The 13,379-nt window shown below is 34.3% G+C and overlaps 1 protein-coding gene across 5 annotated transcripts in view; it reads left to right on the forward strand.

Annotated features, from left to right (window-relative positions):
• SRP54 (signal recognition particle 54) overlaps window positions 1-13,379 on the forward strand; it is a 137,009-nt gene that overhangs the window by 34,909 nt on the left and 88,721 nt on the right. For 4 of the 5 annotated variants that reach the window (XM_072629722.1, XM_072629720.1, XM_072629719.1 and 1 more), the window contains exons 2-3: window positions 11,430-11,526; window positions 13,152-13,243. In XM_072629722.1, the coding sequence (XP_072485823.1) occupies window positions 11,449-11,526; window positions 13,152-13,243 (170 nt within the window). In that variant the 5' untranslated portion in view covers window positions 11,430-11,448. Of the gene's footprint in view, window positions 1-4,256; window positions 4,403-11,429; window positions 11,527-13,151; window positions 13,244-13,379 lie in introns of those variants that run through there. The other variant, XM_072629721.1, reaches the window with a different exon arrangement.

Genomic DNA, 13,379 nt, shown 5'->3' on the forward strand with positions numbered 1-13,379 from the left:
TTTCTTGTACAGTGATACATTTTTATAATGTTGGGGTCCAGCTTTTTAAGGCTCATAATATATAGACTTTTGTTTTTGTTTATTTTTCCCCAGTTACATGTAAAAACAATTTTTAACATTCCTTTTTAAAACTTTGAGTTCACATTTTCTCCCTTCTTCCTTCCCCTCACTGAGAAGGCAAGCAGTTCAAGATAGGTTATTACATGGATAGTCAGGCAAAACATTTCGATAATAGTCATGTTGTGAAAGAAAGTATAGACCACAAAAAACCCCCCAAAAACCTCAAGATAAAGTAAAAAGAGTATGCTTCAATCTGTATTCAGACACCATCAGTTCTTTCTCTGGGGATGGATAGCATTTTTCATCATAAGAACTTTAGAGTTATCTTAGATTGTTGTATTGCTGAGAATATTAAGTCATTCACAACTTACCATTTTACAAGATTGCTGCTACTTTGTACATAGTACTCTTCATTTTGCATTAGCTTATGTCTTTCCAAGTTTTTCTGAGAGAATCCCACTCATCATTTCTTATTGCACAATAATATTCCATCATAATCACATACCACAATCTGATCAGGCATAACTAAATTGATAGGCATCCCCTCAATTGCCAGTTCTTTTCCCCCAGAAAAGAACTGCTATAAATATTTTTGTACATAAAAGTCCTTTTTCTTTTTGTTTTTTTTTTTTAATCTCTTTTGGGATACAGACTTAAGTGTGGTATTGCTAGGTCAAAGGGTATGTATGGTTTTATTGCCCTTTGGGCATAGTTCCAAATTGCTCTACAGAATGGTTGAATCAGTTCACAACTCCACCAGCAGTGCATTAATGTCTCATTTTTCCCACATCCCCTCCATTTTTTGTCATTTTCCTTTTCTGTCCTGTTAGCCAATCTAATAGATATGAGGTAGTACCTTAAAATTGTTTTAATTTGCATTTCTCCAATCAGTAGTGAGTTAGAGCATTTTTTCATGTGGCTATAGATAACTTTAATTACTTCATCTGAAAAATTGTTCATTTCTTTGCATCATTTATTAATTGCAAAATGGCTCTTATTTGTATAAATATGACTCAGTTCTCCACGTTTGAGAAATGAGGCCTTTATCAGAGAAACTTGCTTCAAAAAATTTTTTTCAGAGTTACTATTGCTAACTGTATTTCCCTCTATACTATTTCCTCCATTTATTCTATTCTCTCTCTCCTTTCATCCTCTTCCTCCTCAAAAGTCTTTTGCTTCTGTCTACCCCCTTCCCCACTCTGCCCTTCTGTAGAACTAATGTGATATTCAAAGCACCTATGGCAGCTATGAATATGACTGTGCAATTTTGAATTGCAAAATATAACAAACTCTCCACATGGCAGACAGAACCAAAACATTTAAACACCAGAAAGCCAAATCCCAATACCAGAAAGCCAAATCCATCATAACAACAATCTGTACACAGTAGCAATGCAGGGGGTCCCATCATTCCCAAGCCTTGCTCCTGCTAGGGCTTTCTCACAAAGGAACACTCCCTGCTTGCTGCCTGGTTCCTCTTTCTCCCTCAACTCTGACTGCTTTGACCAACTTTCTCTCAGCTCTGCCCCACCCTCCCTGCTCCACCCATTTTGCAAGCTCCTCCTACCACAGACTCATGTGACTCACACTTCCATGTGACTCAGGCAGGTCACATGGGCCTATTAATGTTTGGGAAAGATATTTCCATTATGCAAAAATACATTAACAATACACCTTCCTACTTTCCTGTAAAGTTAGATTTCTATACCCAGTTGTGTCTGTTATTCCCTCTTTGAGCGAAGTCCGATGACAATAAGGTTCACTCATTTCCCCCCACCTTCATCTCCATTGTGAAATCTTTTTCTTGCCTCTTTAATCTGAGATAATTTACTCCATTCTACTCTTTCTTCCAGTACATTCCACTCTCATCCCTTAATTTTATTTTTTTAGATATTATCCCTTCATATCCAACTCTCATACCTGTGCATTCTGTCTATATGTACTCTTTCTAACTGCCCTAATAATGAGAAAGTTCTTAGGAATTAAAAGTATCATCTTACCACGTACGAATGTTTGGGAGAGAGCTCACCAACTTTGCTGCACCATCGTGGCTCCATCTTCTATATAGTATTTTTGTCTCTGTAGTTATATAAATTTTGTTGTACTTTGAGGAAGAGAATACAAAATTTTTCTGATTTTGTTAGTATAATTCTATTATATGAATAGTATATGCTTCTAAATTTTGAGAATGAACTTGTTTTTTTTAAGAAGCAAAAAGTATTTTCAGCCTACAGACTATCTACAGCAGGGGTTTTAAAGCTTTTTTTATGTCATGGGCCCCTTTGGCAGTCTGGTGAAGTCTATGAACCCCTTCTGAGAGAGATTTAAAAAAAAAAAATTTTATTATCAATAAATTATTAATTTTTTAAAAAAATTTTTGAGTTTCAAATTCTCTCCCGCCCACCTCTTAAGAAGGCATGCAATATATCAGTTATACATGTGAAGTCATCCAAAACATATTTCTATATTAGCCATCCCACAAGTAAATAAAAAAAAAAAGAAAGAAAGAAGAAAGCAAGAAACATTTAAAAAGTGAAAAAAGTAGGCTTTAATTTGCACTCAAAGTGAAGATAGAATTTTTCATTGTGAATTCTTTGGAATTTTCTTGGATTATCCTGTTGATCAGAGTAGTTAAGTCTGTCACATTTCATCATTATTACAATATTACTGCTACTATGTACAGTATTCTTCAGGTTCTGCTCACTGCACTTTGCCTCAGTTTACATGTCTTCTCGGATTATTCTAAAACCATCCTGCTCATCACTTATTACAATACAGTAGTATTCTATCACAATCATATGCCACAATTTGTTCAGCCATTCCCTCATTGATGGGCATCTCCTCAGTTTTTATTTCTTTGCTATAAATCTTTATACATACAAGTCCTTTTCCCTCTGATTTCTTTGGGCTATAGTAGAGTAATGTTTTTAAGCAAAATACATTGTTTTACAAAAACAACCAGTTATACTGAAGTACAGATATAAAAATATTAAAGAAATTCACATGCCCCTGGATAAAAACCCCTGATTGCAGGGACATGTGAGGTAACTAGGGTAGAGCAGTGACACAAAATTCAAGAGAGACCAGAATATCCAGGAGGATGCTTTATCAGAAACGAAAAAGAGACTAAGCAAAATTAAGTCTAAGAAAAATCTTTTCATGTTCAGCAATTAGGGGATTTTTAGGGTCAAAGATTTTAGAGCTGAAAGAGACCTCAGGTCTCTTTAATTTGAACAGTTTTCACTGAACTCTTTCATTTAACAGATGAGGAATCTAGAGGGTCAAGGGGGGTTAAATGACTTACTCAAGTTCACATAGTAAAAATTGTAATGGAATTTGAAGCCAGTGCTCAGTAGACATTTTTTAAAGCATCAGCAGTTTGGTAGACAATGGGGATACAGACAAAAATGGTACACTGCCCACCTTCATGGGCCTTAAACTCTGCTGGGCATAAACTATGGAGCAAATAATTTTACTTGAGTAAGGTCTAGAAGCTAGACATAAGTGAATGGTGAACAAATCGGAAGTGCTGAGTTTTAAGATGGTGTTTGCTCAAAGTTTGACTGCCAAAGGGAAGAGGGATATAGGAGGATAGCTTCAGGTGATGGCAGGCTTGATTGAAAGGTTTTTTAAAAATTGTTTTTAAGGATGGGGGTGGGGGAAGCAGAGCACAAAGAAACCTGCCCCTGTTTGTATGCAATATATAAAAAAAAGATGGAAGATTAAGTGATGAAAGAAGCAAGTTCTTGGAATAGATATCAAAACACAAGTGGAATTGTTTAAGTAGAGGAGTAACATGGTCAGATCTGCTCATTAAGAAATCACTTTGTCAGCTGTATGGAGCACAGTTTGGAGTAGGGAGAAATTTGAGGCACAGAGACCAAACTTGGAGTCTCTTGCAGTAATCTAGGAGAGAGGCGATGAGGAAAAGAGTCTCCAAAAAGGAGTTGTATTTGCATTTGTAGCATACAATAAGAAATAATGACAACAATGATAATATATATTTGATCCATGACAGTATCAACTTCTACAGGTATCCTTTATCAGTAGCAACTGAAACCATGACATTGATTGCAGTAGTCAGAACAAGACAGTGACTGACCCAAGACAATTTAACTCCTTTAGAATATAGAACGATCTGTTTATGACATGATTTCTAAGGTAGCTAATTATGGTGTCACAGATAGCATTGTGACAAGGTAACTAGGGAAGAAATCTCTACCATTTACTTGCCAGCAGAGTAGTTACATAAACAATAATAGTTTAGTAAGAGTTGGATAAGTAACAATGTTTCATTCATTTCCTGTGAAGTAGCTACTCTCTCAAGTATTATAACTTCACAGTAAGTAGATCTTTTAAACTGTGTGACCTTTGGGAAAGTCAGTTAACCTCTCCAGGCCTCAGTATCCTCATCTTTAAAATGGTGGAGTTGGATTGAACCAATAAGCTCCCTTACCAAGTCTAGGTCTATGATCCTCTTATTCGGAATTAATTCAGTGGAGTGTGCTTGCTTTGTCTTTGTATACCCAACTCCTAGCACAGTGTCTGGCACATAGAAAGTATTTTATAAAATGCTTGTTTTATCTTTTTAAATGCCTCTTGTCTAGATTATTTTATTCATTCTGTCCCAGAGGTGCTTTTTCTTTTCTTTTCTTTATATTTTTTCTTATTCTTGTTTACTCTACCAGAATACTTTTTTCTCTTTCACCTTAAGAGGGCAAATTTCTAACTAGCTATTCAGGAAGATTTCCTATAAAAATTTCTGGGAAAACTGGAAGTTAGGTTTAGAACAGCATCTTAGAACAAAATAATATGCTACTACAATAAGCTCAAATGATAACAATAGCAGACCATAACAAGTTCAAAATGGATATGACCTGAATATTAAAGGTTAAAGTACAAAAGAAAAATGAGAAGAGTATTACCAAAACGTCCAGTTAACTTTTTATAGGAGTGGATAGAAGAATTCTTAACCAAACAGATAATAGAGGCAGTCAGAAGAATAATTTTGATTACATGAAATTGAAAAGCTTTTGCTCAAGAAAATTAACACAACTAGTACAAGAAGTAAAGAAATCAATTGTAGGGGGGAAGTCTTTGCATCAAAAATGCCTCGTAACCTTCTGATTGGGATTGATTGGATCTGTGATTTTATTGTTATGTGAAATTCAGAAGAACCTCCCTCTACTACCTTCTCTGCAACTTAGATCCCCAGTATTTAGGAAATTAACATTAAAAGTTGTTCCCTAACAACTTTGGTCAAAGGATATGAACAGATAGTTCTCAAAAGAACCATAAAATATTAGCAACCTTCTGGGAAATTGCTTCAAATAATTACTGATAAGAGAAATTCAAATAAAATCAACTTTGAGAATTTGCTTCACCTCCCCCACCCCTGAAAATTGTCAAAGATGACAAAAGATGGGGATAGGATTGAAAAGATTGTGGCAGAAGGAAGCATACTTGGTGAAGCTATGAATTGATCTAACCATTTTGGAAATTTGGAATTATGTGAAGAAAGTGATTACAGTGAGTGGCCAAAAAAAGGTCCCATCTTCATACAGTACATCAAAGTATTAATAGTAAGACTTTTGTTGTAGCAAAAAACAAGAAACAAAATTAAAGTTCATTAGTTGATAAATGTCTAAAAAAAATTGTGGTACATGATGTAATGAATTATTGTATTAAGAAATGATTATGCATAATAACACAGAGAGACATATTAACTGATGCAGAGTGAAGTGAGGAGAACCAGGAAAAAAAGAATGCACACTTAATACAATATTGTAAATGGAAATACCAATACATCAATCAAAATTGAATGCTATGAAACAATGAAGGCCAGGCTTGATCCCAAAGAAGAGACAGGCAAAATTATCTTCCTGCTTTATTTGCAAAGACTATGGGTGTGGTTCGTTTCATATAATGTCAGGCGTTTTTGATATGCCAGGGTTAGTTTTGTCCAATTTATTTTCTTTGTTATATCTTAGTTAACTAGTGACATATCTGGCTGTATGTGAGGGTAAAGAGATACAATGGGAAATATAGGCAAAGTAATATCAAAAGATGTCAAGAATTTATTTTTTTAAAAACCATCTCCACAGGCAAAGACAGAGACTTAAGGATAATTTCTAAAGAAACAAAAGCTTATTTCATAATGACCTTGTCCACTGCTCACTGACTGTTAATTTTTCTTTTAAAATTAGCCTAGTATGAAATCACTTCTTATCCCATTAGAGGAACAATAAGGCTTGGTGGGTTTTGTTTTTCCTCTGAAGGGTAATTTAGAATCAGATAGTTAGAGTGCAAAGAGACTTTTAGATATCTTCAGATTTAGTAGGTATAGATAGTGTATCTAGCTGGCAGATAGAATAAATAAGGGAATGCATCTATTAAATTTTTGTTGTTTAGAAGTATTTATAATTAGTTTGTATAAGGCTTTGCAGTAGAAACTGTGGGAGAGCTGGGCCTAGGACCCAGGTCTTCTGATTTCCCAGCCAGGACTTTTGCTACAATACCAGGCTTCCTTTTAAACCCTGAGACCTATGTCCTTTGTCTTTGTGGTTGAAGCCACTGAGTTGTTTTCTCTGTGACTTTTCTCTAAGGAAGGAGACCTTGGAGCACTGTCAGGGGCCTTATCTTCTGGTGCCTCACTTCCATGTACTGTACTTGGATGATAGAACAGTAATAACACAGTCCCTGTTTAGAATGTCATACTTTGTCATCAGTCTTTTTCAAAATGTTTCCTATTTATTTTGTCTTTGCAAAAAACATTGTGAGTGAGTAAGACAGACAGTAGGAAGGGACCTGGTTTCTGGTTTTGATTGCTTTGCCGCTAACTTGCTATATAAACATGGTCAATCCACTCCTTTTCTTTGGGCTTTCAGATTCCCCATCTGTCTAATGAAGGGTTTGTACCTCAATTTTGTAGGTGTTTTAACATCCTTTTTCAACTCACAGTTTACCTTCATAGATATCATAATAATCTCCCTTTAATAATTTAAGCCCTCAAAATCTGACTTGTCCAAAATCTTAGTTAACTAGTGACATACTTGGGACTTGAAAGAGCACAATCCTTATCTTAAGAACACTGGCAAAAAAACCAAAACAAAACAGGAAAGTCCTGGGCAGGAAAAGCTAACAAGAGTCAAGAGATGTCATACTGGGCAACTGTTTCTTTTTGGGCAAGAGTGTGTGTGCGTTGAGGAAGAATTTCTGAGAAATAAGGAAAAGAGTTGACCATTTAAATGCCTATTAGATAAGGTACCATTAACCTTGAAAGATCAGAATTTTAAAATAGCTTGAAGGCCCAAGGTACATCAGTTTTCAGAGTGCTTTTTTCTTTTTGTTCATACAGCAAAGAAAATAGAGTAGGATGAAAATTTTTATTTCAGAGTAAAGTTATTTGTGTAATTATTAATATTATGTAAAATTATGTTGTATTATTAATTTTATCTCTTACATTGTATTAATATGATCTATGTACATATGTGTATATTATATTACATAGCAATAAATATATATTGTGTTATTTGATGTACTTGTATTTTCTGTTGCTGTAGAGGAGAGTGCAGTAGAGACCATGCTCAGTGAGTTGGGAAGGATTTAAAGAGGAAGGAACTGCAGATGAAAATAATGAAAGTTTAAAATTGACAAAAGACGAACTTTTCAGATAAACTTAACAGCGGTAGATAACAGGTGTAGGATGATTATTTTAACCAAATACCTATTAGGCACATTTATTAATTACCTGGTACTGTGATAAGTGCTGAGATACAAATATGAGAAAAAAGACAGTCCCTGTTCTCAAGACAACACTATAGAAATTTTAAAAGGGTGAGGAAGTGGTGGGTGTGGTGCAGGGGGCATGATGGCTTCCAGAGTAGAGCAGCCCTATGGGAAATGAAGAAATGGCTAGCCTGGGGCCAGGAGGTGAGGGGTAGGAAGCAGTTCACTTGTTTCAGTCATATCCAGTTCATATTGGGAAAGTAGGGGGTCCTTAAATGGAGTTTTGGGGAGGAGCTCTTCAATCCACTTTCCATTCAGAGGGGTCCCAAGGTAGAGGGTACTGCTGAGGTATGAGTACCAAGGCTGATTTGATCTTGAAGGATGATGATGTTTCTCTGGGCATGATGAAGTACAAAGTAGTGCAGCCAGATGGGAAAAAGAAATTCTCACTACCCAAAAGACTAACAAAGTATGGATGAAGGGAGTGTTCCAGTAAATGGAGTACTAGAGACACCTGTGACCATCTCCTTTTCTTACCTTCCTAATCGGAAACAACGACCTGACTGCCCTCTCCTTTCTTCTTTACCTATGGTTTTTTTGTTTTGGGGTTGTTTGTTTGTTTCTTTTGCTTTAACTAATATTTTATTTTTTCCCACAATTACATACCAAGAAACTTTTTATCATTCATTTTTACAAGATTTTGAGTTCCAAATTTTTCTCCCTGCCCTCTTTTGAAAACAGACAGTTTGATGTAGTCTGTACATATGCTATCATGTAAAACATTTTCATATTCATCATGGTTGTGGAAGTAGAAACAGATCAAAAGAAAAAAAACATGAGAGAATAAAATAAGTAAAGAGAAATACGTTTCAGTCTTCATTCAGAGTCCAGTTCTTTATCTGGATGTGGATAGCATTTTCCTTCATAAGTCATTTGTACTTGTCTTGGATCATTGTGTTGCTGAGAAAAGCTGTTCATAGTTGAACATCACATATTGTTGCTGATACTGTCTATACTGTTTTCCTGGTTTTGCTTATTTCACTTTGCATCATTTTGTGCAAGTCTTTCCAAGTTTTCCTGAAATGTACCTGTTCATCATTTCTTATTGCACTATCGTATTCCATTACATTCATATACCACAACTTGTTCAGCCATTCCCATTTGATGGGCATCTCCTCAGTTTCCAATATTTTGCCACCACAAATAGGACTGCTCGTGTAGGTCCTTTTCCCTTTTAATTATCTCTTAGAGACACAGACCTAGTAGTGGTATTGATGGATCAAAGGGTATTCACAGTTTGGTTACCCCTTGGACATAATTCCAAATTGTTCTCCAGAGTGGTTGCATCAGTTCTCAACTCCACCAACAGTGAATTTCTGTCCCAATTTTTCCACATCCCCCAACATTTATCATTTTCCTTTTTTAGCATATTAGCTAATCTGATTGGTATAAGGGTAGTATCTCAGAGTTGTTTTAATTTGCATTTCTCTAATCAAAAGTGATTCAGAGCACTTCTTATGCCTATAGATAGCTTCAGTTTCTTTATCTGAAAACTGCTTGTTCATATTGTTTCACCATTTATCAATTGGGAATGGCTTGTATTCTCATAAATTTGACTCAGTTCTCTATGTTTGAGAAGGTTATCAGAGACACTTGTCGTAAAGATTGTTTCCCAGCTTTCTGCTTTCCTTCTAATCTTGGTTGCATTGGTTTTGTTTGTATAAAAGCTTTTCAATTTAATATCATAAAAATTATCTATTCTACATTTCATAATGCTTTGTGTCTCTTGTGTGCTCATGAATTCTTCCCCTCCCCAAAGATCTGACAGGTAGGCTATTCCTTGCTCTTCTAATTTGATTTCTTCATTGTCTATAGTATTGACTATGGCAAGATATAATTTCCTTCCTTATCTATTTTAATTAGGTCTGGTTTTGCTTTTACTTTGTCCAAGGTTAGGATTACTATCACTGCTTTGTTTTACTTTAGCTGAAGCACAATAGATTCTTTTCCAGTCCTTCTTTAGTCTGTGTGTCTCTGCTTCAAGTGTGTTTCTTGTAAGTAATATTGTGGGATTCTGGATTTTGATCCATTCTACTCTCCACTTCTGCTCTCCCTGTTTATAAAAGGCCTGTAGCATGATTAACCTATTTCAATTGCTTACCTTCTCAGTGAAGGGGATGGAGAGGGAGGCAAAGAATTTGGAACTCAATTTTTAAAATGAATAAATTGTTTTTACACATTAGGGGAAAATAAAATGCTAAGTTAAAAAAAATAAAAGAATTATAAGGTGAAGCTTCCAGTATTTCTTTGATCTTAGTGACTAGCAGTATGCCACTAGACTGATTTCTAGATAGATTCTTGATTACTGTTCCCTCACTCGCTACTCAGCCTCCCAGACTTACAAAGCTCTGTGAGTTGCAAAAAGAGTGAAAGAGATAGCAAAGAAAGTTTTGATTAGAATTGAAAGAGGTTGGAGAAAAATTGGTAGTACTTGGCTTCTCATCTGCTTGGTCTGGTTCAGGCAAGGTAAACAAACTTTTGTTTCAATCACTTTGAAAAGTGCCCAGATTATGATCTTCATAGTAGTGGATAAGTGAGTGTAGATGTTTCAGGATCTTGTTTCTAAGCGTGAAGGGAAATACAAGCCTACATTTCATTTCTACGAAAATATGGACCAAAGTTGTGTGAATTTTCTGAAGCCAATAAGGAACCGCTTCAATCAGTTATTAATGAAGTGAACTAATTATAGGTGCTATGAACATTAATAACTATCTCTTCTAAATTGTAGCTAATTTTTTTCTAATTCCAAAAAAATCTTATATATCAGATTGAGTGTGTTTTCAAATAAGATTTGACTATAAATGAAGGCAAAATGTAAATTCTACCCTTTAGGAGAAAAATAAATAAATATAAGACCTTTCTTGATATATAAACATCTGTGTAGGAGCAGCAACCTCAAAACTTCCTTCTTTGTCAATCATGCTAAAAGTAAGTAAAGACTTGGCAATATGGTGAGTGAAGTAACAGAAAGACTATGAGCTAACAAGGCATTCACTATAGAATTGTCATGAATGATAAATACTGTGGATGACTTTCTTTTTTACAGAGTAAAAAAACTTTTTTAACTGACTTTTTGAAAGTGGGAAGTAATATCTAGAATACATACTTTAATGGTATAATAGGATAAATGTATCTTCTGTTTCAGAACATATTTTTAGTATCACTTTTTTACAAGGTCTAACAGAGATTCTTGATTAGTAACTAATAATTTCCTTAATGCCTATTTTTTTCCTTCTTCAAGCAATCTCTTCAAAATCATAAAATCATACATTTAGAGCTAGAAAGGACTTTAACTTTCCTTATGTTACAGATGAGGAAATTAAGGTCCAGAAGAGGACTGGGGTCTTATGAGTAAAAATGTGTGAGGTAGTATGTAGACTCAGGGCTTCCTGACTTCAAGCTCAGCACTGTATCAACTGTACCAAGCTACCTTTCTAAAATCAAATGTATTACAACTGACAAAACCAGTCTCATGAAATTATTGGAAATTGGATAGAAAATTCAAATTGTTTGTATTACAATACAAGTTTTTCTTTTCAAGAATTTTTATTTTTGTTTGTTTTTTGATATCACCTTTTAAGGTTGTATTAAATTGCCAAGATGGTGTTAGCAGATCTTGGAAGAAAAATAACCTCAGCACTACGCTCATTGAGCAATGCCACCATTATCAATGAAGAGGTATGTATTTGTTATGACACAAAATTTATATAGTGCTATCAAACTCAAATAGAAATAAGGGGCTGCTAAATCTTAATAAGGATCCCTGTGGACCGCATGTTGACTTAGAAAACCACATATTAACATTATCTGTGTTTTATTGCATTTTAATTTATTTTATTAAATTATTTCCAAATAACATTTTAATCTGGTTTCAGGGAGCTGCATTCAGCCTGTGGGCCCTTTGTTTGACTACTTTGTTCTAGGCTACTACTTAAACTCTTACTTGTTCTTCTGAGGTGAAGCAGGAGCAGTAACACTGGTGTACTTCTGTTCATGTTTACTTTCTGAGATTTACTTGTGAGGCAAAATCCAAAAGCCAAGTACAGTGTAGAGGATTATTTTGTCAGCTTATTTTTAACCTCACTTTCCTAGAAATATAAATTCCCTTTTTTTTTTTAAATTTTAGAAGCTGATATTACCCAGGATCTGTGAATGTCCTTCCTTTCAGTTTTACTATTTTCATTGTAACATATTCTCTCCCAGCTTGTAGAATATCCTTAACTAATGTCTAGAGAAGGGAACAATAATTAGCATTTTCACAAATTATTGTTTATATATGTACTTCATACAAACAAGTAAATTATTTTTCTGACATTCTGCCTTGGCTATCTTCTACAATTAGCTATTAGCAAATAAAATTTGTTAAATTTTTCAAGTATATTTTAATTTTGTACATATTCAATTTTGCATTGGGGGGGCCAATACTGCTCAAGACATACATAATTATTTTAACTTATTTAACTTTTAAAATTAAGTATAAATAAAAGAATAATTAATTAGTTTCCTAATTTTTCCTTCCAATGGATATGGGCAGATAACATGAAACTAGTAATATTTAGCCTCTCTGACCCTATAAAACTTTCTGTTTTCTTTGTGTGAATGACAAAGAAAATTGATGCCAGAGGGAATCCTTCATAGGAAACAGTATAACTATTGAATGGTCAGCTTCTCTGTTTTTCCTTCTTTGGTATATATTGTTCACTGATTTATAGGCATCAAAGCCTGAACACTAAAGGTAGGCTTTAAAAATACACATATTCTAAGAAAGAAAAAAAAATACATGTATTTTACACTAAAACAAATTATGGCTTATGGCCATAATGGAATCTTACCACTCTGTAAGGAGTAAAAAATATGAAAAATTCAAAGAAGTTTGTGAAGATTTTTATAAAGTGATGCAAACAGCTAAAACAACAATATACACATGACTGTAATGATGTAATTAAAGTTCACATTGAGAAGCAACAAAATACTTTTTAGTTGTGGTTTGTACAGTGTGTGTAGCATGTTAGAGTTAAAGGATATATCGTTATTTTAAAGATTAATAAACTCTGAGAAATTGCCTTGTGGGGGTGAAAGGGAGCATTGTTTGGGAGTTTGATAAATGTCATGCTAAAATGCATCAATAAATTAAAATAATGCTAACGAGCATTGATTCTTTCATCTTCTTGTGCTTTGTAACAAAATAAGGTATTGCCTTACCTTTTTAAACTAATAATTTAGAGTGATTTTGTTACCATCTTTTTATGGTTATAACTGAAATGAAAAGCTAATGGTTTCTAATAGCAAATTTCATTTTTTAGGTTTTAAATGCTATGCTAAAAGAAGTCTGCACAGCCTTATTGGAAGCTGATGTTAATATTAAGTTGGTGAAACAGCTCCGAGAAAATGTCAAGTAAGTTGAATAAAGTCAAGTAAAACAAGATTCTTGTTTGTGCAGTAGAGAGGAATTGCCTAGAAACTACAGAAATTAGTTACTTGCAAAAGAGATTTGGGGTAAAAAAATGTATTTTGTTCAAAATCTGGGTTCC

This window comes from Notamacropus eugenii, chromosome 1 (genome assembly GCF_028372415.1).
Source record: "Notamacropus eugenii isolate mMacEug1 chromosome 1, mMacEug1.pri_v2, whole genome shotgun sequence".
In the NCBI taxonomy this organism is placed as follows: domain Eukaryota; kingdom Metazoa; phylum Chordata; class Mammalia; order Diprotodontia; family Macropodidae; genus Notamacropus; species Notamacropus eugenii.